The sequence below is a fragment of the Pempheris klunzingeri genome, chromosome 3 (assembly GCF_042242105.1).
Source record: "Pempheris klunzingeri isolate RE-2024b chromosome 3, fPemKlu1.hap1, whole genome shotgun sequence".
Classification (NCBI taxonomy): Eukaryota; Metazoa; Chordata; class Actinopteri; order Acropomatiformes; family Pempheridae; genus Pempheris; species Pempheris klunzingeri.
The window spans coordinates 7,240,099-7,264,460 of NC_092014.1; the positions used below are offsets into that span (position 1 = coordinate 7,240,099).

Consider the following 24,362-nt stretch of genomic DNA (forward strand, 5'->3'; position numbering starts at 1 on the left):
TGACACCAGTAGCAAACCATATGCATGAGAAAGTCCCTACGTTCTCTTACAGAAACTGGATAATTAATTAATGTTATCAACCATTTATTACTTATGTATTGTTTAGAAAAGCCACTTGAGGAGTTTAAATGAAATGTTATCCACAAAACACACACACACACACTGCAGAGATGCCTCACACACTAAAATAAGCTGAATTAGTGGTGAGTTCGTGGACCAGTGGTAGAGAAAGTCTCCAGCTCCTCTGCGTTTCAGCTGGAAACCCTGTGATGAAACAAAAGGAGGAGGTAGGAAACTAAATGCTTTGTGTGTGTGTGTGTGTGTGTGTGTGTGTATGTGTGCGATTCATGTGTCTTGCCTGGGGCTCACTGCTTCACTTCCCTGTGTGAAATCTTTTCCGGTTGTGGTTTGGGCTGCAGCTGGTCTGTTTTCTATCGATCGTTGTCTGTTCTGTACTGGAACATTTCCTCTCTCTGGCTTTTGAAGTTTGTCTTGGATCTTCCTGCATTTGTGCCGTTGAAATGTTTCGGTTGGTCTTCCTCATCTTATGACTGTGTTCCTGGGTTTGTCGGCAGGGTGTGTTTGTTTTTTGTCGACTTGCTCCCCCCAGTCTTGTATGGAATCAGTGGTGTGTTTTGCTGAATCTCGACTCCTTGTGGTGCCGTCATTTACAGATAATCAGAGGTGTGGATTGACTGTAGTGACCTGACAAAATCACAAAACACATAACCTGACTTACAATTTAACACCAATGACTCATGACTCTTCACTTAGTCTTTAAGGGTAGGATCACATTTCCTCAAGTGTGTTTTAAAACAACAGTTATGTGTCAGTATTAATGTTGAAACAGGTTTGTTTCCTGTTATTGCTCCTCCTGTTTATCGTGGCCATTAAGAGATCCCTTTCCTAGTGTGCTGTCAATGTGAGATGTGGAGCACAAAGAAATGTATTCAAAAGTTTTTGTTGGTTATATTCTTTAAAATAATATGAGACTTTAGCAGTCTTATAGTAGTTAGACAAAAGTTGATCATCTTCCAAAGTCAGTTTTTTTATCGACCGAAGTTCCTCCTTTTTGCTGCCAAACATCCGCTGCAGCTCAGCAGGGAAACACAATTCTGTACTAAAAAGACAAACTTTGAAAGATATCCTCTTGAGTAACTCACTCTTACTGCTGAAGCCTCATATCAGCTTCAGATAAACCTGTGGGTGAATTTTTGCACAGAACGAGGACGATAACAATCACTGACTTTGTCTCCCATCACTTACTCGAATGTTCACATGGGCACCTGTTTTAGGAATTTATCTATCCCAATATGTTGTATAATGACACTGTGGAGAGATCTTTGGCCCTGGCTACGGCCTTGCATGCAAGAGTAACCTCTGTTTTTATAGATGTGCTGTAAAAACTGTTTATGAATTTAAAATGGTGCTAAAAGGGCACATAATGACTTGTTAAGGACCCTGAACACAACATTTAGGTCTGTGACTTGGGACTTGAATCTCCAGTTCATACATTTGAGACTTGCAAAACAATGACTTTGTCCCACCTCTGCAGATTATTATTTCATGTGCTGAAACAATTGAACTCCTTTTCTTCTCTTCATCTTTGTGCTCTTATTGTTGTCAACCTTCTGCTTTCTAAACGCTCTATGAATCAACCCTAGCTTTGGTTTTCTAACACGTCATCTCTCCGTCTTTTCTCTCTGTGGCAGAAATCTCGCCGTGACGTCGGCAACTTCGACAAGGAGTTCACAAAGATGGCGGTGGAGTTGACGCCCACAGACAAGCTCTTCATTATGAATCTGGACCAGAACGAGTTTCAAGGATTCTCCTACACCAACCCAGAGTTCATCATACAAGTCTGAGGAGTTCCTGTTGGTTAGACGCAGCCCGGACAAGACTTTAACTCCAGCTCGTACAGCCTAGTTAACACTCATCAAAGACTCATCCAGCACCATCTAGACCCAAACGACGCCACATTCAAACTCAACCCACACCAGCATCTGAACCGGATAGTAATCATAACCCTCCACATATAGACACCTACAAACACGCAAGCAGCAGAATAAAACACAAACTGCAGATGGCTTTAGCTGCTGGTCTGTCACAGTGGGACCGAGTTTGACCAGTAACCGCAGACCAGTGACGGGCCACTTTAACAGAAAACTCCCAGCGTGTGCGGCTCTCGCAGGACCTCACGGCGAGCAGCTCGACACAAAGGCCGGCGATCAAGACTCATAGTGAATGTGTAACTGTGTGTATGTTCCGCATCAATCAACAACAGCGTGTGTTTGTTTACTTGATTTCCTTCTCTTCGACCTGTATAGGTTGCGTCATGAACATTCCATGATCAATATGTCATGTATGTGCTCGCATGCACACACACACACACACACACACACACACATGCGCACACACGTGTCTGTGCAGGCTGCGGATTAGAAGGAAGGTTCTGAAAGATTAAAGTCCTGATTTATAACCTCATGTCTAAGTTAGGCCTGAACTTAGTCTTAAGCACGTCTCGTCTTCCAAATTGATGCAAAAAAAAGAAAAGAGAAATTCCCCAAATGCCTGTTTGGCAGTGATATTTAAAGATGTCTCTGTCTTTTTTTTTTTTCTTGCTTAATCTCTCTTTTTCTTTTCTCCATGGCACTGTGTATGCAGTGGGTTAGTGCTGTGTAGGCCTATACAGTCTTTGTGGTGCGGCTCCTCTATGCATGCCATACTTGTTGGTAACAGTAGTTCCTTAAGATTTGCTTTTGACGTCACGGAGGAGAACAAGCCTCAGTGTGTTGAATTTATCGATGCAAGTGAGTTTTGAAATGTCCATGCTCAAATTAAGTTTTAGTTTCCTCTCTGATATAGTGTCAAATATGCGTGGCTAAAGAGTTTGCTTTCCAAAGCACGGAGCAGAGACTGCTTTGCTGTCTTTGATGAGAAAATATGAGATTTTATGAAATGAACATATAAAGTAGATGTAATAATTCTGTATGACTTGTGTTTCAGTGTATGTGTAAATAGGAATGGGATCTAGAGCTAGAAGTGGTTTTCATGTTATCGTACACTATTCTTCACAGCCCCGTCTCCCCTTTCTCTCTGCACTTTATCCCTGCCACCACTCTCTGCTGTCGCTTCCCACTTTTGTTTTCCCATATTTATCCCTCCCTTTCTCCTCCTCCTTCCTCTTTTCCTTTCCTTAGATCTTCATTTGATCTGTTATTTCTTTTTCCTTCTCCCTGTCTCTAACTAACGCTCACATATTGTAGATTTTCAGGAGAATGGAGCTGGAAAATGAGATAAGATGGAGAAGGGAAAAGGGGGGAGAAGTGCTTTACTATGCAAAAGGCAGGAGAAGAAGAAGAGGGCGAGGAGAAGAGGGCAACTTTTATAAAGCAACCTGAGGAAAGTGTGTAACAGGACCGTATACATGTGTTGCATGCGCCCTCTTTCCCTGCGCGTGAGAGACACTGACAGTATGATACCCACATTAAAGTGAATTATCATAACACCATTTCAGTCACTTGTGTTTTTCTGGCTTGTAACGGATCACCTGCCACTACAGCATTTATATCCAATTATGAAATTGCTACCATGATGACACGAAGGCCTGTGCAACACGTCTAGGTTATTTATTTCCATAGAGAATGATGCAGTAGATATATAGGCGGATTATGAGACGTGTAAACTGTGCCCGTCTAAAGTCCTATAGATAAAACCTGACGGGACAAAAACTCACTTAAAATGTATTATGACAGTTTCTGTCTTGTGAAATTATGTGACAGCAGCTTCACGCAGAGGCTCTGACTTAGGGGCCCCCTGAGCCCTTGGGAGCCTGGGGCTGAGCCCAGCAGGCCTGTTCGGTATTCCACCCGTGAGTCGATGTGTGATTCAAATTGAAAATAATAATTAAACAAACGGCACCATAACCATGTTGACAGCTACAAAAATGATTCAGTGTATGGTCGCTCTTTAAAAACACACTTTGCTTGCCTGCATGATGTCTGTCACAAATTCATTAAGGTCAAAACAAAACAGTTTGCAGAAAATTACAAATCAAACTCATGTTTGATTATTAAAAGTACTGTTAGTCAGTTTAACAGATACTATAAGATGACATTTCTGTGACAGTTTGGCTTTAGGATGTGCCAAAGTAACACATTAGGCAAAAATGTCCAAGGCTTATAGTGACTTGTGTTATGAGGATAAAATTCTTAAATGTTTTTTTTTTTTTTTTTAAATGAACTTTAAATGGCAGAGGGAAGCTACTCATGAGTATGGCTGCAGCTTATGGTGTTTCCTTTATCACTATTGGACATAATGTGGTTTTAATAGCCTGTAAAACATCTGAAAACATGTCCTCACAGGTTACGGTCAATTCTTTTTAACGCTATGTCCAACCAGCAGTTCAAATCTTAACAAAATCAATTTACATAAAATAGTTGAAAGCAGTAAAACGATACTTTTGAGAAGCAGAACCTTGAGAAAGATCAACCTTTTTGCTCGACAGTTGACTTCAAGAGTTGCTTCTTTTTTTGTCGACTGACTAACTGATCATTGTTTCAGCTCTACTTGTGAGGCTTAACGCTCTGTTTCATTGGTCTAAATCAGTGGTGTAGTCTCCAGAAGTTTTGTATTACAAGAAAGTGTCATGAAAAGTTTAAATACAAATGAATGAAAAGGGGTCAAAGTGATAATGATCACATTTAAAAATGTGATAACATTTAGGATATTTGGAATAAAAGTCAATGGCAGGTTCCTGCACTATAGCTGAGTTTATAGTAGGCCTATATATAAAATATATAAAATGTATAAAATATATATAAAATATAAAAAGTAGGTGAACTGTATTCTGATAGTTTTGCTCTTCAAAAAAAATGTTTTGCTGATTTTGACTGCTTTGGCTTTTTCACACATGCTCACTTGCTTTATATTCAAACATTAAGTATTCATGCTCTCATTTATTCTTTTGTTCATTCATATGAGGGCGCCCGTACGCTCCTTGGACGCTTCTCTCCCATTTACTGTTGGGTGGAGACCTGATGAGGATATAAATATGAAAGATATATGATGAGTAAACAGCTATGACATCATCCTTAGAAATTAATATATTTCTGTCCCTTATTGAGTAGAAGTGCTCCAATGTATCATCCTTATTTACACGTATTTAATAATCCCATTATTGTCTCCTTCATTTTTACAGCTTGATTAATTCACTAAAAGGCCACTATTTTTTTTTTTTTTTACTGTCCAGCCACCAAAGTTCAGATGAGAGAAGATCTGAGTTGAAATGCTCATCTGAGGCAGAAGTAGCAGACTCCTTCTGTTCCTTAATCACCACTGTAGACTTTCCGTCCCCTCAAGCCTTTATTTCTTTCCCTTTCTTGGTGGTTGGAGATTGTTGGGGCTTTATTAAGCCTGGGAGGAAGATACAGACACAACTCTGGGCTCTAAACTCCCCCAACTCCTCTGCATTTTTAGGTAAAAACATTATTGAGCTGTTTTTATTTAAAGACAACGCAGTGAAAGAGCACTCTTTGTAGTAAAAACAGAAATAAAACTATTTATTGAGTATAACGGCTTGTTGGTGACATTAGAAATTATAGTTCATTATAATACTATAATTTATGAGGCTTTTTTTGTTGGCAAACTAACATGATTATGGTACAGGAAGCCTTCTCTGCTGTGCTGCTGTCCATGGTGCTGAACTGGTAGTATGCTCAGTGACACACACACACACACACACACACACACACACACACACACTGGAGGCGGGATTATCCCGCAGTTAACGCCACACAGAGTTGAGCTACAACAAAGTGGAACATGTCCAGAGGGGCGCTGCAGTTTCTGTTTTCTCCCAACAACTTTTAGATTTCTGGAGGATTTTCCCACTTTTTCGCCCCTCGGCCTGTTTTTCCTCTGTGATTCTTCAGTTGCTCTACTGACCAAACAGCAACATCCCGTCATGCTCTCCTGCGCCCTTGACATCCAAACTCAGTGAACCAAGCATTGTGCATGTGGCTCAGGGGGAAATGACCCGTCCCGAAACGCGCACGGCTGTCCAACTGTACGAGAAGAGCGCAGGTTGCAGAGGATGTGCCCAAAATCTGAGTTTCCTTCCCGGATCCACACAAAGATAAGACACCGGGGGGAAAGTTTGTAACAGTTTTCATCCCCGCTGGTCTCCGTCCACTGGAGGACTGGAGGAGGCTGGGCCGACATGAGGCTGTGTAACCGGGGTGTGATGATGCTGCTGACCACGGCGGGGGCTTTCTGCGCCTTCAGCCTCATGACCATCGCCGTGGGCACGGACTACTGGCTGTATTCCCGCGGGATGTGCCGCTCCAAGAGCCAGAACGACAACGAGACCGTCCGCAAGAACGAGGAGGTCCTGACCCACTCGGGTCTGTGGAGGACCTGCTGCACCGAGGGTAGGACACACACTCCTGACTGTACTCTACCGAGCTCTCCAGAAACATATTAAACTGCAGGATCAACGGGCTGCAGACTGCTTAAATAAGAAATATATAGTGTGATAAGTTTTGCTTCCACAGGAGAGAACATGCAGGTCTACACCACGTCTTTACATTGGGTGATAACTGCTACACTGATGGAAAATATAAAATCCCATAATGATATAAGGACTCATAATTCATTTTTCATTATGGGAGGGCACTTCCTGTGTTTTTATCATCCCAGACAAGTTCAGGATGTTACAAATTTGACTAAAGAATAAATAATACTGTTGGTGAACTTTATTTATAGCATCCAGTGGTGGGGGAAGTTTTCACATCATTCAAAAATGTCAAAATACTCAATTACAAGTAAAAGTCCTGCTCTGAAGTACAGACACAGAGGTATCAAATGGAGTCAAATGCCCCGTGTGTGTGTTATAGTATAATAAAGCATGTTGTAGGATTATTATTACTATTTGATGTGTAAGATAACTGTAAACATTTTATAAACTGTTGAGAGTAGTTTAACCAATATCAATGTATCCTGTGTATTTATGTAAAATCTTGAGTTGTAAAGTAAATAATTAAATGTAATGGAGTAAAGTAAGGAATATATTATCTGAGTTGTAGTGGAAGTATAAAATAGCATGTGTAAAATAATGGAAAGTGAATGGAATGGAAAATTGCACTTAAATATAGTACTTTTACAAACAGAGGATCAAATGAATGATCTAGAAAATCGATGGAAGTTTGTTCTACAGTATTTAAGCTAAAACAGACTTTAATTAACCGTTATTACGTTAAAAAAAAGTACATTTGAGTTTATTTTCATCTATTTGTTTCTAATGAAAACCCGTTTTGTTGAGCACAGGAAGTCTCCTCAGACACATCTTGTATTTTAACTTGATTTAGATTGATGGCAAAATTCATGAAGATGCATCTTTGGGAGGGACAGAGAGGTGTTTACGTTTTGATGTGTGATGGATGGAAATGTTCAATTATTTATTGCTTTTTAATAACATCCCTATTTCTCTTACCCAGCGCGTTCTGTTTGCTTTGCTAATTTTCTGAACGGAATGAAAAGGTTCAGCTCTCTTATTTCTCCCTCATGCACTTCACTTTCTTCCCTCCGTTCCCCTCGACCCCTCCCTCTGCTGCTGCCCTGCTATCTCTGAACTCCAAAATGGCTTAATGGAAAGGTAACAAAGCATGCAGGGGACATCAATGCTTTAACTGTCCTGTGTGTGTGTGTGTCTCCATCAGCCTGCATCCAAAAAAACCAGAAGCGGGCTGACAGACAGAAAGATGGGAAGCTGAAGGCTCTCCGTGCATCATGTGCACTGAATAATTATAAGATTTAATAAGACAAATGAAAAGATTTTCTTTATTCGCACAATAAGATAACAACAATTAACGGTGACATGACATGACAGGCATAACAAAGAACATAGATTTAAAATAAGAATACATGAGCACACAGAAAGGACAACAGGCTGCGGACAGACATTTATTATGGGATACAGTTGGTTTCTCCTGGAGCTGCTGCAGAGGCTGGTTGTTTTCATGTCAAGCTGTAACAAAATTGCTCTCCAGAGTGCAGTTTGAAGAGTGGCACTAAATTGGCCGACAGGAAATATCTATTCCTGGTTGGAGTAAGGAGAAAGGTGCACGGCAGCCATGTAAATGCTAATGAATGAATAAACGCTGTCTCGGCAGTGTGCTTTTTCTGTCTGACCCGTTCACAGTGGCCTGAGTTGTAGCTGCAGAATGAGTTTTGTTTTGGTAACCACAGCGACCGAGTCACATCATCAATACCGGTCAATCGGTGCAGCACATAGGGGCACATATATCAATATATCCCTGTGTTTGCAGATGGTGAAAGTCACTGCTGGGCCAAAGGTTACCGAGAGCAGGAAACATGTGCAGCTGATTTTTGAAAGTCCACACTGAAATACACCAAAGTCTTTACAGGGTTTGATAGAAAAAGTCTGTCTGTTTGGACACTTGATGATTGGTGGGACTGTTGTGCTGTTTTATGGTTTGGATTATTGCCAACATATAGTGTCAGGAGGAGATATTTCCTGAGCTGGTTTAGTTTGGTTTAATTTAGAGCTGTTTGGTTCAATGCGTCACATTCCTAAAGAAAAAAAAAAGAAGGTTTCCCAGTAATAACAGCCAACAGAGAAATGAAGGCGGGAGCTGTCAAATGCAGAGAAGTGAGAACATTAAATATGCTGAATATGTGCACAAATACAGGCACTAAATGGCTTAAAGGACACTAAAAAGGCTTGGAATGGCAGCTACTCTGGATCGCAGCACGTTTCAAGCTTGGCACCAGTGTTATTAAATGCTCTCACTTTTCTGAAGCTGACAGCTCCCTTCCTTTTTTCCTCTGAAGGGTATAGCCACGTTTATAGAGAAATAAAGATGTTGCAGAGACACTGTAATGAGCTACTCCTACGGCTGGTCACTGTAATTGCCAACATAAACATTGCTCAAGAATATCTGGTCTCGGAAGCTAATTTTATTCTATTTCATAAAATGCCCCTGACAGTTTTACCGAACATGCCTCGCTTCTACTAACTCATTGTGTGAGTTCCCATATAGAAAACACTCACTTAGCACTTGATTATTCTATCATTATGTCATTGCTGGATTGTTACTGTAGTGATCTTGTTTTATTTCCCAAGGGAACTAAAATTTCTTTTAAAGAAATGTTCAAATTAGCTGATTCCACTAAAGCTGATTCTGAAAATTGGCCTCAGTTGGGTTAATTATAAAGGTCAAGACCTGCAATAAGGTCCAGAGAGCAAGCTGAGGGACTGTAAGAGGATACAATATATATTTCAATTACACAAATGTTATTTTAATGACTTTTTCTCTATTTTTTGCATTGCTCTTGTGAAATGCTGAATACTTTGACTACTTCAGGCCCCTTAAAATCCTCCAAATTAAACAACCTGAGAGGGACAGTCAATCTGTGGTTAAATTGCTCAAAAGTCTGTGCCTTCGATGAAACAATGTGCCTTTGATGATGGTCGTGAGAGGCCATTGTTTCATGTTTCTCTCACACGTCCAGCATATTGAATAGACACACTTCCTATTTCTTTTGCAAAATATTTTCTATTAAGCTCGGTGCCAAATTATATAAAAGCAGGAAGAACAATCAATATACCTTAATGCAGCCCATCAGATGGTAAGCGTCGCATTTAGCATTATACAGGTCACTGTTAGAGAGAATACGCAAAGAGTACTGGGTCAAAGACACTGTGACTTCTAGAAATAATACACTATTTATGTCGTGTTATAAAGTGATACGGAGCAGAGCGGTGCAGGGTAAAGCAGTCGTAAAATGAATGTGCTGTCATGTGTTCTCTGCCTTTCTCTTTGCTTCTCCTGCAGGAACATTTCGGGGTGTTTGCAAAGACATTGATCACTTTGCTGAAGATGGAGACTACGAGCAGGATGCTGCAGAGTATTTACTACGTGGGTAACAAATATGCACATACAACTGTGAGATGTAACAGCTGTGATGGACGTCTCAGGTATTCAGATGTTGTGTACTGCACACCCAGCTCCACTCTCCTCTCCTCAGGAGCAGTACGAGCCTCCAGCCTCTTCCCCATCCTCAGTGTGGGATTATTATTTCTCGGAGGTGTGTGTGTGGCTGCCAGCGAGTTCTACAAGTCACGCTACAATGTCATCCTCAGTGCGGGTATACTCTTTGTCTCTGCAGGTCAGAAACACACACAAATCTAACATGCATGCACCCAAACTACAGTATTTATCATCCACCTGACCCTCTCCATCCCTCTGAACTCTCCAGGTCTCAGTAACATTATTGGCATCATTGTGTACATATCAGCCAACTCAGGTGATCCCAGCCAGAGCGACAACAAGAAGAGTTACTCCTATGGCTGGTCTTTTTATTTTGGAGCTCTGTCCTTCGTGCTGGCTGAGATGGTGGGCGTCCTGGCAGTGCATGTGTTCATAGAAAAACACAGAAACCTGCGCACTAAAGGCCGGCCTTCGCTCATGAAGCCTCCCATCTCCCGTAGCTCATCTTACTACCGCAACCGTTACTACCAGAACCGCTCCCGCCGATACAGCTACAGGAGCAACCACAGTGCAGGGGACATCACCTCGCACTCCTTTCGAGCGTCCTTGGTGCGAGACCGAGAGCCGTCCATCTCAGCTGACTCCAAAGCCATGGCAGGTTTGCCAACACCAGTGACAGTGGGCTCAGAGTTCATGCTCTACACCTTAGCCTCGCCTCTCAAAGATGGTAAGATTGATATGGCTGTGGACGATTTAACTACTGCAGCTGCTCACAACAATACAGATATGCTGCCGGGAAACTGTGCTGCCAACAGAAGGACAACGCCTGTCTGAGGAGGAGGGGAGGAGTGAAGTGGAGGAGGGCTGGTGCAGTGATTAAACACAAGAAGAACATCTGTGAGAGAACATTAAAAGAGAGGAAGTCCCCTCATTTTCTTGGTTAAGAAAGAGGAGAGACTTTGGAAGCCGGAATAGGGCTTCAACGACTAATCTCTTGCTTATTATAGCCTTCTAGCTGATTAAATGTCCAAACAACTGTGAAAAAAATCATAATCACAGTTTCCCAGAGCCTAACATGACTTCTCCAAATTGCTCGCTTTGTCTGACCAACAGTCTAAAAACCCCAAAGATGTTCAATTTGTAATGATATAAAACAGAGAAATGAAGCATGTTTGAGAAGCTGGAATCAGAGATTGTTTGGCTAAAAATGGCAAATCAATTATCAAAGAAGTTGCAGATTATGTCTCTTATGTTCTCTAGACTGAAGAAATCTGTATCTCTAATTTACCGATGATGAGCTCGAAGAAAACATGGTGAAGTAAAAAAAAAAAAAAGACATTTTTAAGATCTAATATTTTTGTGCTCTTTGTATGTCATTGTTGTTATGCTATTACAGTAGCTGTGTCTACAGTATATCTGTAGTGTGTGTGCACGAATGAGTGTGTATAGAAATAGGAATGTGTGTATGAGACAGTCATGCAGAGGGAGACAAAGAGGAGAAGCTGTTCATGAAACGAAGAAACTATCACAAAAAATAGAAGACGCACAAACACGTACATCAGGGAATGACATAACTAACTATGTCCTGTTCCTGTCCTCCTTTTTGTGGACCTACGCTCAAAATCGAAACCCCATTAAAATGCATTAAAACGCTCTCTGTCTGTCTCTCAGCGTGCCTGTTTGTGTGTCTGAGTGTGTGTTGCATAAGCGTGTGTGCGTAAGTGTAACAAAAGGTTCTGCCCTTGTCACTGAGTCTCTGTTTACATCGAATAAAGCTTGTGAATTAACACAAAATGTGCTCTGGACAGAAATAAGTGTGGTTCAAGGTGTAGTGTTGTTGCTTTTGTACTGCACAGGGCACATCTTGGGTGTTTTTTGGGTGTTTAAGAGAGTGTGAGACAGAATATTCAAATGTCTGTCCTAGCATAAGTAGGAACAGAAGCAAATGTGCACGCCAAGTACAAATATATAAACAAAGGCACAAACAATTTATCTTAAATAAATGATTCCCCCCCGTACTGAAAAATCTGAGGGTCTTCATGTGTGTGAACGTGCATGAGTGAGCTGTGTTAGCGATGGTGATGGGACAGTTCAGCTTCGCAGACCAGCAACAGCAGAGCAGCAGGCAGACGGAGAGACCTGATGGGTTGCCATGGCAGCAGCATCATTCTGGCAAATGTTCAAGGCGGTTGTGATGAATACGCTCACAATGCCGTCATGTCTTGACCACACAGGTAAATTACCTCACGACACCATCACACATACTACAGTAGCCATAACAACTGTACAAACCACGTCACAGTGTGACGCACAGTCCATATTATTCCCTGTTGTCCTCAAGTGCTTTGGTATCAATGTAAAATTCTCTGGCAGCGGTGGGATTCGAACCCACGCCCCCAAAGAGACTGGAGCCTTAATCCAGCGCCTTAGACCGCTCGGCCACGCTACCTCCAAACAACAGTCTTCAACAACTTGGTTTGTACTTATATTGAATAGCTTTTAGTAATATTCAAGAGGGATAAAAGGCAAAACCCTGTATGAAGTCAAGTAAGGATTCTATTTTCCTTTTCACTGATGTTTCCCACTGATAACAGTGGGTTTGTTCAAGCTTTTTTGCTGCCAAAGACTGTCTGCTATGTCTTTAAAATGGGGTTGAGGAAAGCAGCGAAACTGGACCAAAACCGTAAAGTTGGTCAGGCTGTAAAACCAAAACAGCGAGCTGAAAGACACTATCTTCCACTATTTTGGTGACGATTTTCTGTATTGACCTCACAAGACAGTACCATCACATATTCTGCAGAAGCCATGTCAACAGTACTAACTTGAGTTTCAAGCAGACTTTTGTGTTAACATTTGTTACCCACCGGAGGAGAACACACTTGCAGAGTAGAACGTCTTCATTCTTTTTCATGCATGATTTCAAGTTTTAGTGCTATTTTCTGTTGGTATTATCTCAGAAGCGCTCATGACAAAACCATGGCAGCGGTGGGATTCGAACCCACGCCCCCGAAGAGACTGGAGCCTTAATCCAGTGCCTTGGACCGCTCGGCCACGCTACCTCCGTATGACCCCTTCAGACCACTAGTTCAGCTCTGTGTATATGGAATAGTAACTAGATTTACATTATAATACAGGACTAATAGTTAAGTGAGGAAAAAAAACATTTATTTGATCATATTTTCCGTTGTATTCATAGCGTGCCTGCTGTGTCAGGAAATGGGGTTGATGAAAGCAGTGAGACTGGACCAAAACAGTGAAGTTGGTCAGGCTGTAAAACCAAAACAGTGAGCTGAAAGTTGCTAAAATGCTCCACAGAGCTGAGGAGAACTGCAGATGCAGAGAGGGGTGATAATTCTCTTTGTCTCTATAGACGTCTCACATGGCACAAACTCATCTAATCCATTGTAAATATCAAATGTCAATAGAGCTTTGACATCAAATCTTTTGACTTGTATCTTAATTTTTGACCCAGTATCTTATAATTGTGATCATGATTACCTTAAAACACCATCACCCGTCTGTATTACAGAAGTCGTGGCAACCGTACAAATTCCTTCAATAGTGAAGATGTCACCTCAGCAAATTTCTTCAGTATAGCTATAATATGGACAAGGATATAGTAGCTACATGCTTTTTGTCTTTGCTGCAAGTCTCAGCAGCATCTTGTGTTAGTATCATTTCAGAAATACAATACAACGTTTTCTGGCAGCGGTGGGATTCGAACCCACGCCCCCGAAGAGACTGGAGCCTTAATCCAGCGCCTTAGACCGCTCGGCCACGCTACCTCCAAACAACAGCCTTCAACAACTTGGTTTGTACTTATATTGAATAGCTTTTAGTAATATTCAAGAGGGATAAAGGGCAAAACCCTGTATGAAGTCAAGTAAGGATTCTATTTTCCTTTTTACTGATGTTTCCCACTGATAACAGTGGGTTTGTTCAAGCTTTTTTGCTGCCAAAGACTGTCTGCTATGTCTTTAAAATGGGGTTGAAGAAAGCAGCGAAACTGGACCAAAACCGTAAAGTTGGTCAGGCTGTAAAACCAAAACAACGAGCTGAAAGACACTATCTTCCACTATTTTGGTGACGTCAACATTTTTTGAGTTAGTATCTCAAAGACACGATTTTCTGTATTGACCTCACAAGACAGTACCATCACATATTCTACAGAAGCCATGTCAACAGTAATAACTTGAGTTTCAAGCAGACTTTCATGTTAACATTTGTTACCCACCGGAGGAGAACACACTTGCAGAGTAGAACGTCTTCATTCTTTTTCATGCATGATTTCAAGTTTTAGTGCTATTTTCTGTTGGTATTATCTCAGAAGCACTCATGACAAAACCCTGGCAGCGGTGGGATTCGAACCCACGCCCCCGAAGAGACTGGAGCCTTAATCCAGCGCCTTGGACCGCTCGGCCACGCTACCTCCGTAAGACCCCTTCAGACCACTAGTTCAGCTCTGTGTATATGGAATAGTAACTAGATTTACATTATAATACAGGACTAATAGTTAAGTGAGAAAAAAACATTTATTTGATTATATTTTCCGTTGTATTCATAGTGTGCCTGCTGTGTCAGGAAATGGGGTTGATGAAAGCAGTGAGACTGGACCAAAACAGTGAAGTTGGTCAGGCTGTAAAACCAAAACAGTGAGCTAAAAAGTTGCTAAAATGCTCCATAGAGCTGAGGAGAACTGCAGATGCAGAGAGGGGTGATAATTCTCTTTGTCTCTATAGACGTCTCACATGGCACAAACTCATCTAATCCATTGTAAATATCAAATGTCGATAGAGCTTTGACATCAAATCTTTTGACTTGTATCTTAATTTTTTATCTTATAATTGTGATCATGATTACCTTAAAACACCATCACCCGTCTGTATTACAGAAGTCGTGGCAACCGTACAAATTCCTTCAATAGTGCAGATGTCACCTCAGCAAATTTCTTCAGTATAGATATATTATGGACAAGGATATAGTAGCTACATGCTTTTTGTCTTCGCTGCAAGTCTCAGCAGCAACTTGTGTTAGTATTATTTTGGAAGTACAATACAACACTTTCTGGCAGCGGTGGGATTCGAACCCACGCCCCCGAAGAGACTGGAGCCTTAATCCAGCGCCTTAGACCGCTCGGCCACGCTACCTCCAAAAAACAGATTCAGACAACTTGGTTTGTACTTATATTGAATAGCTTTTAGTAATATTCAAGAGGGATAAAAGGCAAAACCCTGTAAGAAGTCACGTAAGGATTCTATTTTCCTTTTTCCTGATGTTTGTTCAAGCTTTTTTGCTGCCAAAGAGTGTCTGCTATGTCTTTAAATGGGGTCCAGAGCAGTAAAGTTGGTCAGGCTGTAAAACCAAAACAGGAAGCTGAAAGACACTAAATGTTTCATTGAACTGAGGTGGACTACAGGGGGGGGGGGGGGGGGGGGGGGGAGTCTTAGTGACGTCAACATTTTTTGAGTTAGTATCTCAAAGATATGATTTTCTGTATTGACCTCACAAGCATCACATATACTGTAGAAGCCTTGTCCACAGTACTAACTTGAGTTTCAAGCAGACTTATGTTAACATTTTTTACTCACCGGAGGAGATCACAAGTAGAAAGTGTTGATTCTTTTTAGTGCATGATTTCAAGTTTTATTTCTATTTCCTAATGGTATCATCTCAGAAGTGCTCATGACAAAACCATGGCAGCGGTGGGATTCGAACCCACGCCTCCAAAGAGACTGGAGCCTTAATCCAGCGCCTTAGACCGCTCGGCCACGCTACCTCTATAAGACCACTTCAGACCACTAGTTCAGCTCTGTGTATATGGAATAGTAACTAGCTTTACATTATAATACAGGACTAATAGTTAAGTGAGAAAAAAACAATTTATTTGATTATATTTTCTATTGTATTCATAGTGTGCCACTGATGAACACCCTGAAGATTCAACAAGGCTCCCTGACAATCCTGTAGGACAACCAACGAACACCAGGAAAGATTTAGTAGTTCACACCTGCTTTGAAACAGAAGTCTTTCTTAAACCAACATAGGAGCAAAAAGAATGTGCTGGTTCAATGATGCAGGTGTACACAGTTAGGATGAAAGGTGGCTAAGCTGCAGATTGTAACTGCAACATATTTACAACAACTTGAGTACTGTAGGCTTCAACATCTACCAAGCAGACGCTACTAATTCCTTGTAGGAACATTTTCAATTGGTGCTTATTCAGAAACACAGCACAAAACCTGGCAGCGGTGGGATTCGAACCCACGCCCCCGAAGAGACTGGAGCCTTAATCCAGCGCCTTAGACCGCTCGGCCACGCTACCGTACGAGCAACGTTTTTAGATCACTAATCAGAGGCCGTGTATGTGGCGTGAGCACTAGCTTTGTCTTATTCTTTGTTTTATTCATATTACCGATAAAACAAAACGCAACAAGGACTCGTGACAACACAGCGGAACAACCAAAGAACACTAGGAAACCAAGATGGATCACATCTACTTTTAAACCACTGCCAACGCTAACAGAGGCTAGCATGGAATGCACTGATTCAATGAGACGTACGTTTAGGATGAAAACTGACTAAACTACACATTGTAGCTGGATTAATTGATTTGTGGAATAGATTCATAAATATTTGTATGCTGTAAAATGTGCACAATTATTATCTGCTGTTTTGGAAGCTATTTTCTACCAAGTCACGCGTGTTAGAAATAAAAACTATTTATGGTGTGTCATTTATAACTATTACTGATACAAGTTCAAATGTAATCTAAACCATTAACAAGCATTAATTGTGCTTGTGGCCACTGGATCTAAACACAACATTGAAACACAGTAGATTGAGTTCAATCAGCTTCTGTTCTGAGAAAAACGTTTGAGGGAAATTTCTGACCTTGTAAATAACATTTTGACGTAGTATCTCGTTTTGCTTACAGTGGGTATTTTTAACGCCTACGTGCTTGGCATCTTGTCTTTTGGTGCGTTTTTTCTTGTCCTAACGGAAGTATGCTTCCATGTTGAAATAGACCGGAAATAAATATCTTGCCTTCGTGTTTACTCTTTGGAAGAACCCTGGATACATCCGGTTCCGCCCGGCGCCATTTTGATGAAACAGCGAGGAGTGAAGCAGTTTGGACAACCGAAATGGATTTTATGGATTTAATTTGAAGATTAAACTGGATACACAACATTCAGTTTTTCAAGATGGAAAATAACGGCACACCGAAGAGGAATCGTTGCGTCTTGACTGCGTAACTGGTGGATTTTGTTAGATTATTCGACAGCTAAATTGGCAACATTGTTAGCATAGCACCGTGAACATTAGCGGTTAGCTTTTGTTAAGCAAGTGTTTTCATAATGTGTTGAGCGCAGAGGGAACGTTAGCTAATCTCGAGGCGTACAAGCGTGTTAGCCTTGGCATTAGCTGATTAGCTAATTTAACATTTCTACGGTAGATTATGGGTTCAGGATAATCTTCTTGAGGTCTAACGGCGATAGCGTTAATCTTGTGGACTCGTTGCGGAAGTTCTGAGGACTTTTTTGGAGCTCGGTAGTGTTTGTCTTGACTTGAAAAATAAGAACTGTTCCAAATAAGGCAAAACATTACCCACACGGACTGATGATCAGGAAAACCCAGGCCCGCTGCTAGCTACAGTAGCGGCTTGCAGCGCTGCGGCCCGGGCTTTCCACCAAGGACAATTTACGACGGACTTGGCCTCATTTTCATCCCTGTGATAGATTAACACTGTGCTGCTTGGACTCTCGTGGATTTGGTGGCACTCTGTTGTGTATTATCGGACTTGTACGAACTGACGGAGGCGTACAGCGCCGCTGAATGGCGCTCTGGCCTCACATCTCGATTATTTTTCTTTGGCAATAACAAGGACTCTGTCGTCATCTGCGAGCTGAACCCTTCCCTATTTTAGTACTTTCTTTGTCCAGTGTTTCAGCGAATATAAAGAAGTTTACCTATTAAAATCACCCGATTTAGCTTCCTGTGTTCAGTGTTGACGCTGTTTTATTTTGTCATCATACCAGGCCTGTGTTTTTTTTTCTCCTTGTGCTTGATTGACTTAAGTGCTTAGACCTGTAAAAATGTCGTGTGTTCACTATAAGTTTTCTTCCAAACTGGACTACAACACAGTCACTTTCGATGGGCTGCATATCACCCTCAACGAGCTTAAAAGGCAGATTATGGGCCGAGAGCGCCTCAAGGCCACAGACTGCGACCTGCAGATCACCAATGCGCAGACGCGAGAAGGTATGTTATCAGCTGACGCCCAGAAAATGCGTGGTAAACACGTCATCCCTTGTGTTTTATGGTAACAGTAGATGATAATGGGTAGAAAAATTATGGCAGAATACTTATATGTCAGGTAGTTGTTTCAGCTCCACACTACTTGATGTCAAAGTAACAATACCAGGTATTATATGAACCAGGTTTCTTTTGTAGTGCCTATATCTGATTTGTTTATGCTGAGCCGTAATTATTATGTATTCTACTGCATACATGTTGGTGATGTTGCTCAGCTGATGTCATGTTTTGTGTACTCTAATAATCTGTGTGCCATGTTTTACAGAATATACAGATGATGAAGCCCACATCCCGAAACACTCGTCCGTGATCGTCCGCCGCACTCCACTTGGTGGAGTAAAACCTGCTGGCAGGACGTTCATTGTGTATGTATACTTGAAATATACAATTATTACTGAGATAATGTTAATCAGTGCAGTGGTTAATAATTCAAAACCAAGATTAAGTTTACACTAGATTTCTAGTAGGTTTCGTGTAGATAACAGTTCTCACTGTAAACTGATATAGTCTAGTCTATAAATGGGCTTTTGGGTTATATCAACAGCTGATGGTTTCTTTGTGTCCCGTGTTTGTTTCTGCAGAGATCGTTCTGACACAGCTGTGGTGGGATCATCTAGACCCGTATGTAAAACAAACCCAAAATCAACACTCTCTCCTCCTCCTCTTCCTCTAGCCTCTCTCCCTCTCCCCCTCTTTCTGGCTTTAGTCACCTTTCTTGAGAACATTCTGTCAACAATGATTGAGTTCTGTGTACCTTCTGTTCACTGTGTGTTGGCTACATTTGTGTTGAGAACGAAACCTCTATATGTTATTTGATGTCTTTTTGGGAGGGTTTCCTCGAGTTACCACAGTTGAAAGCAGTTTGTTGTTTCTCTCTAAAAACCCTGGGTTTCTGTTTTGATATTAGCAGATTAAAGTCTGGAATTGTGGCTGAGAGAGACGAGGTGAAATGAGAAACAACAGACTAGCCACCATTGTTTTTGAATGCTCTGAATTTACTAATTGTTGAACTGTTACTACTTTATAATTGAAAAACCATTTAAACTGTTAATGACTGTATTTCATACTGAAATGGTTTTGTAGCCTGTTTCAGGCCAGGTAATTGTATTTTTAAGGGGTTGTTAAAGGAAAATATGGTATTTTTGTATTTATAATTCAATGTCATTTTATTTTCTGTGAAAATATTTTCTTATGTGGTTTAAGAACCCAATGAAGTAAAGTGTGGCTGGGATTTATTGTAATTAACTTTGATCACAATTACAAGACTAAATTTGTGAGTGAAGAGACTCGCCACTTCTTTTTATAATGAAAGCTGACCCTGCTAATCTTTAATACACTTAAATCTGTTGTTCGGTAACATTTGCCAATGTCAATTGTTTTGTCCTGTACAATTTCATCCTGAAGATGTTCTATTCTGCACTGAGTATGGACTGCACACAACACTTTAACCTTAAAGACTCTCAGTTTTCACCCCGATGAGTTAAATGCTTAATTCAGAGTCCTAAGTGTCTGTTTTTACAAAGACACAGGTTCTAGTTCAAAGTGTTTTGTTACATCTGTGGTTTGGGGGATCGGTAAGAATCTAGTTTTGATAAGCGAGATGCTGTGACTTGGTCACTGGCGTATAATGTTGTGACATGATCACAAAGAACTGACACATTATCGCTAAAGTAAATATCCTGTCAATCTCTGGAGGCCTTCCATGGTGGCTGCAGTGAGAAGTATACTGGTGTAGTGTGTCCTGTAAGCTGTAAGCTGCAGAACCTGTCAATAAAGTTGTTCAGTGGTTCAGTGTCAGAACCGCTTGCACCAGATCCCTGTGTGTTCCCTCCACAGCATTCTGCAATACCCAGTCTTTCCTCCAAGCGCTGCATATCATCATGGACAACCCACCCTGCCCACTTGTTTATTTACTTGTAGAAAATTATCACAAGAATTAGGCAGAGCAGCTTTTTCGTTTGTTGTGAAATATGACTTATTTCTTGTCCATGCATGAGACTTAATTCTCATGGTTCATTGACTCCTGACCTGCATTAGAGACATCCCTTCACTTCCTTCCACCCTTCACTCTGTAGTGGTTTAGGAGTTAAAGGAACACTTGCCAACCTTTGCTAGTCTTTTTTTTTTTTCTTTTTCCATCAGCCCTGCATATTTGACACTTAACAGCGTTTGCTTTTTTAGTGAAATGGCTTGGCACCACACCTTGCTGGCTCATTAGCTTACAGAAAGCCGTCTTGAATTGGTTTTGATGAGACTTTTTAACAGTTATGACAAGCTGGTGAAAAAACTTCAATCACTGCGGCCTGGTGAAGGGAAACTGCATGCTTAAATTAAATGTCAAGTATTCCTTTGAGAAAATCACCCTCTCCCTACCATAGCAGTAGAAGCTTTAGGATCGCTGTGGAGGAATGTGCCAGTAGTTAATATTTTCAATGTGCTGATGATGCAGAGGAAAGTTTGAAATGTTTCCAGTCTTGGACATTACCATAGTTTGAACCCAAAGGCTAAGAATATAAGCAGTAATCTGAGGGAAAGTTTGCTTTACCTGTTGATGCAGCTTCATTTTTAGGCAGTTCTGTAGGATTTCCATGCAGTGACTGGCAACTTGTCACTGTCATGAATGGTTTTTAGTATTTCTATTTTACCGGGAATGTTTGCAACAGTTGATCTTTGCAAAACTTGCAAAAATGCCTAAAAGTAGCATTTTTGAACATGAGCTCTTATTCTTGAATATCATCTGGCAAGAGAATAGACGTTACCTCCTGCACAGATATATTTCTTGGAAAGCAGAGTTACATGATGGACTGAACAATTGTTAAATATTTTAAGTCACCACTTTATTTGTAGATTACATTCCCATTTTGGTAGATTCTTAATTTATTCTCCAAACAGTTTAACTGTTTTCATTACAAGCAGTTCTGAATAGACGCTTTCCCAACATTAACCTTTCTTTAGATTTGACTTTAAGCCGTTATGCCACTGAGCTGTCAGTCGAGGGATCAGCATAGTAAACCATGTCTTTATTTAAACGCTCACATGTATACCTGCATTATTTCATGCATATGAAGTACTTGACAAAGGCTTTCATTTTGGTGCAAATACTTAGGAGACCCAAAGGGACTGGACACAGATGTGGTGGGGAACTATCTGGGCTCTTATCTTCCACTGTCTGTCTATTACGTATTATGTTAACACCTTTAATATCTGTACTCTGATTCTCCTGCAGACTGATTCTTCTCCTTCTATGTCACTTGCCCAACTCGCTAAGGTACTGTGTCTGTACATACTGGCTCTACTTCCAGAAAATATTAAAGTTTAATAGATTCTGCTTTTTTTCTTTCTTGTGGGGTTGACATCCTTTTCTCTTTTTCCTTCTCTCCTATATCTGTTTTAGACTGCTAACCTGGTTGACGCAAATGCATCGGAGGAGGACAAGATTAAAGCCATGATGTCTCAGTCCAATCATGAATATGACCCGATACAGTTAGTATACACACACCATTTTCATTTACTTGGTTCCACATTTTAAGCTCATGAATTGGTGTACTAAACAACAACATTCACCAGCTGCATATAGTTTTTAAAAAACAATTTAACTTGTCTATAGTTACTCCAAGAAGGCAGTTGGACCCCCACCTGCTCACTATACCTGCTTTCGGTGTGGAAAGGCCGGTCATTATATTCGGCAATGCCCCCTGCTGATGGTAATTATCAAGTATCATTTAATTTTCCTAGTCTGTGCTGTTCATTGTTACAATGTTGATAATGTAATTTGATATCTGCTTTTTGGGTCTAAAAGTTGTGTGTTTTTAACTTTTAGGTCCAGGATAAGAGTGTGGAGGGACCCAAGCCAGTAAGGATTAGTAAGGGCATTCCTCAGAGCTTCATGGTAAAAGCAGAGCCAGGCACCAAAGGAGCCATGTTAACCAGCACTGGAGAATACGCTATACCTGCCATAGATGCGTATGTGTCAACCACGGACACCCACAAATACATACTATTCAGCACAATAGTGTAGTGTCGGATATTTCTTTGTCATAATCCATTTTGTATCTGTGTCCAGAAATATGTAGGTTTACTGCTGTTTCTTTCCTTTTGTCCTAAAAAAAAAAAAAATAATAATACAGGGAGGCGTATGCGCAAGGAAAGAAGGAGCGCCCTCCGTTTGTTCCACATGACCAGTCATCATCTGAGGATGATTCAGACCCAATCCCTGATGAACTCCTGTGTCCGATCTGCAACGACCTGATGACTGATGCCGTAGTTATTCCCTGCTGTGGAAACAGTTACTGCGATGACTGTGAGTTATTACACGTTATGTCTAAACATAAAAGTTACACAAACAAAAAAAAAAATTGCCAAGCAAAATATTTGCTCAAATCTGTGTTTTAGTCCACATATGTGTCTGGTGCTCATTTTGGTGCACAAAAGTCTTTTGAGGACAGTCCACTGTAGAAATGGCAGAAACACCCATTTATCCAACAGTGGCCTCTCTGGAGTGCTGCAGCCTCAGGACATGCTGCATTCAGCTACTCTGAATTTCTCATTTTTGATGGTTGGAAATCTTTCTTTTATGCTCCGCAGTTTATGGAACTGAAATGATTTCACATTCAATGGGATTGTCAAAAGTAGAAAATTAAATGTAGACGAGGCAGCTTGAGTTCAATGAAAAATGTACAATATCATAGAGTGTAAAGAAAGAGTTTGTCATGAATAGGAGCTTTCATCTAACTTAGGACTGTTTGATTTCAGGTATCAGGACTGCCTTGTTGGACTCAGAGGAGCACATCTGCTTCACATGCAAACAGTCAGATGTTTCACCTGATAATCTCATTGCCAACAAGTTTCTTCGACAGGTAACCCCTTCAAATGCATGCATTTTGATGTGTTGCATAGTTTGGTTCATTTTACTTGGACTCAAAACTCAACTCCAAGCAAAACTTGAAACTAAGCACCTGTCATCTGTTTTTCATCATGCAGGCTGTGAACAACTTTAAGAATGAGACAGGATACACCAAACGTGTGCGCAAGCAGGTCCAAAATGCAGCCCCGCCTCCACCGCGCCCTCAGTTGGTCAGACCTCTGCACTCAAGGCAGCAGGACCCACTGCTAGCCAATGTCACTCACCATTCTTCAAGTGTACCTGCCACTGCCCCTCAAGCACAGGTCCCACCCCCTGGACCTGCTGCTGCTGCTTCTGCTGCTACTGCTGCCGCTCCCACTCCTCCTCATGCTGCTGCTGTAGAAGGACAGGATGCCTCACCTCCCCCTGCACCTGTCGTTGACCACCATTCTCCTATGCACTCCACCAGCCAGGGTGAACCACCCCCACCTGGGTAAGTTTAGTCTTATCACTTACCAGAAACAACATGTTCAAGAAGTGATGTTGGAAATGATGAGCCATTTTTACTAGTCTTAATGTGTTTGTTTATCTTTTAGTGAGACAGATCCAGAACCTGCTGGGACACCAGATTCATCAGGAACCTCAGAGGGTGGATCACAAGTGAGTCTGACTTGATAACAATGACTACCCGTTTCACTGGCTTTTAAAAGTGGATGTTACGAGATCCGGCTTGACTGTGAAAACAACCTGCTGTCACTTATTCTTAACTTAGTCACTTAATGAAAAGTAAAATCAAGGAATAAGGAAGAATTAACTGGCTCAGAGTTGGCTAAAAGTTGCCACCAATATCTAATACTAATACACTAATAATTATCTGTTTGCTGTGGCTGATACTGATATTGCTTAGGTAAATTAATATATATATATTTTTTGTTTGGCAAATATATACAACACAAATATTTGCCAATGGCAAACAACATTTTTGTCCTAGGCTGTCACATTTGCTAAAAAGAAGTGTAACTACTTTGTACCAACGTGAACTGAAAACCTCCCCCGTGCATCCCTACACAGGGGAAGCTGTAAGTTCTCCTGGAGGTAACTACATTTTTCTCACTGTGATTTCTCCCACAGAACTACCATTTATCTGTTGTTGGCCATCCACCACCTCCAAGGCCGCCTCATCAATCAGGTTA

General features: G+C 41.1%; 2 protein-coding genes and 7 non-coding genes across 11 annotated transcripts in view; 2 read left to right on the forward strand and 7 right to left on the reverse strand.

Annotated features, from left to right (window-relative positions):
* Window positions 1-6,220: 6,220 nt before the first annotated feature.
* On the forward strand, window positions 6,221-10,847 carry cacng3a (calcium channel, voltage-dependent, gamma subunit 3a). The gene is made up of 4 exons (XM_070828107.1): window positions 6,221-6,431; window positions 9,858-9,941; window positions 10,051-10,191; window positions 10,282-10,847. The coding sequence occupies exons 1-4, from the start codon at window positions 6,221-6,223 to the stop codon at window positions 10,845-10,847; spliced, it is 1,002 nt and encodes a 333-aa protein (XP_070684208.1).
* Window positions 10,848-12,380: 1,533 nt separating this feature from the next.
* On the reverse strand, window positions 12,381-12,462 carry trnal-aag (transfer RNA leucine (anticodon AAG)). The gene has a single exon. It is a non-coding gene; the product is annotated as a tRNA-Leu (tRNA).
* A 528-nt stretch (window positions 12,463-12,990) lies between these two features.
* On the reverse strand, window positions 12,991-13,072 carry trnal-aag (transfer RNA leucine (anticodon AAG)). Its single transcript has one exon. It is a non-coding gene; the product is annotated as a tRNA-Leu (tRNA).
* Window positions 13,073-13,716: 644 nt separating this feature from the next.
* On the reverse strand, window positions 13,717-13,798 carry trnal-aag (transfer RNA leucine (anticodon AAG)). The gene has a single exon. It is a non-coding gene; the product is annotated as a tRNA-Leu (tRNA).
* Window positions 13,799-14,360: 562 nt separating this feature from the next.
* On the reverse strand, window positions 14,361-14,442 carry trnal-aag (transfer RNA leucine (anticodon AAG)). The gene has a single exon. It is a non-coding gene; the product is annotated as a tRNA-Leu (tRNA).
* A 636-nt stretch (window positions 14,443-15,078) lies between these two features.
* Window positions 15,079-15,160, reverse strand: trnal-aag (transfer RNA leucine (anticodon AAG)). Its single transcript has one exon. It is a non-coding gene; the product is annotated as a tRNA-Leu (tRNA).
* Window positions 15,161-15,707: 547 nt separating this feature from the next.
* On the reverse strand, window positions 15,708-15,789 carry trnal-aag (transfer RNA leucine (anticodon AAG)). Its single transcript has one exon. It is a non-coding gene; the product is annotated as a tRNA-Leu (tRNA).
* Window positions 15,790-16,253: 464 nt separating this feature from the next.
* Window positions 16,254-16,335, reverse strand: trnal-aag (transfer RNA leucine (anticodon AAG)). Its single transcript has one exon. It is a non-coding gene; the product is annotated as a tRNA-Leu (tRNA).
* Window positions 16,336-17,106: 771 nt separating this feature from the next.
* The window catches only part of LOC139225668 (E3 ubiquitin-protein ligase RBBP6-like), a 55,593-nt gene continuing 48,337 nt past the window's right edge, over window positions 17,107-24,362 (forward strand). For all 3 annotated transcript variants that reach the window (XM_070856485.1, XM_070856483.1, XM_070856484.1), the window contains exons 1-12: window positions 17,107-18,272; window positions 18,592-18,691; window positions 18,908-18,947; window positions 21,553-21,594; window positions 21,721-21,809; window positions 21,934-22,030; window positions 22,147-22,289; window positions 22,454-22,626; window positions 23,079-23,182; window positions 23,307-23,662; window positions 23,766-23,829; window positions 24,301-24,358. In XM_070856485.1, coding sequence (XP_070712586.1) covers window positions 18,107-18,272; window positions 18,592-18,691; window positions 18,908-18,947; window positions 21,553-21,594; window positions 21,721-21,809; window positions 21,934-22,030; window positions 22,147-22,289; window positions 22,454-22,626; window positions 23,079-23,182; window positions 23,307-23,662; window positions 23,766-23,829; window positions 24,301-24,358 — 1,432 coding nt within the window. In that variant the 5' untranslated portion in view covers window positions 17,107-18,106. The remainder of the gene's footprint in view (window positions 18,273-18,591; window positions 18,692-18,907; window positions 18,948-21,552; window positions 21,595-21,720; window positions 21,810-21,933; window positions 22,031-22,146; window positions 22,290-22,453; window positions 22,627-23,078; window positions 23,183-23,306; window positions 23,663-23,765; window positions 23,830-24,300; window positions 24,359-24,362) is intronic.

Coding starts and splice junctions, on each gene's coding strand:
- cacng3a (XM_070828107.1), top strand. CDS start 6,221: ATGAGGCTGTGTAACCGGGGTGTGATGATGCTGCTGACCACGGCGGGG. Junction 9,942..10,050: donor TGCTGCAGAGTATTTACTAC/GTGGGTAACAAA, acceptor TCCTCTCCTCAG/GAGCAGTACGAGCCTCCAGC. Junction 10,192..10,281: donor TATACTCTTTGTCTCTGCAG/GTCAGAAACACA, acceptor TGAACTCTCCAG/GTCTCAGTAACATTATTGGC.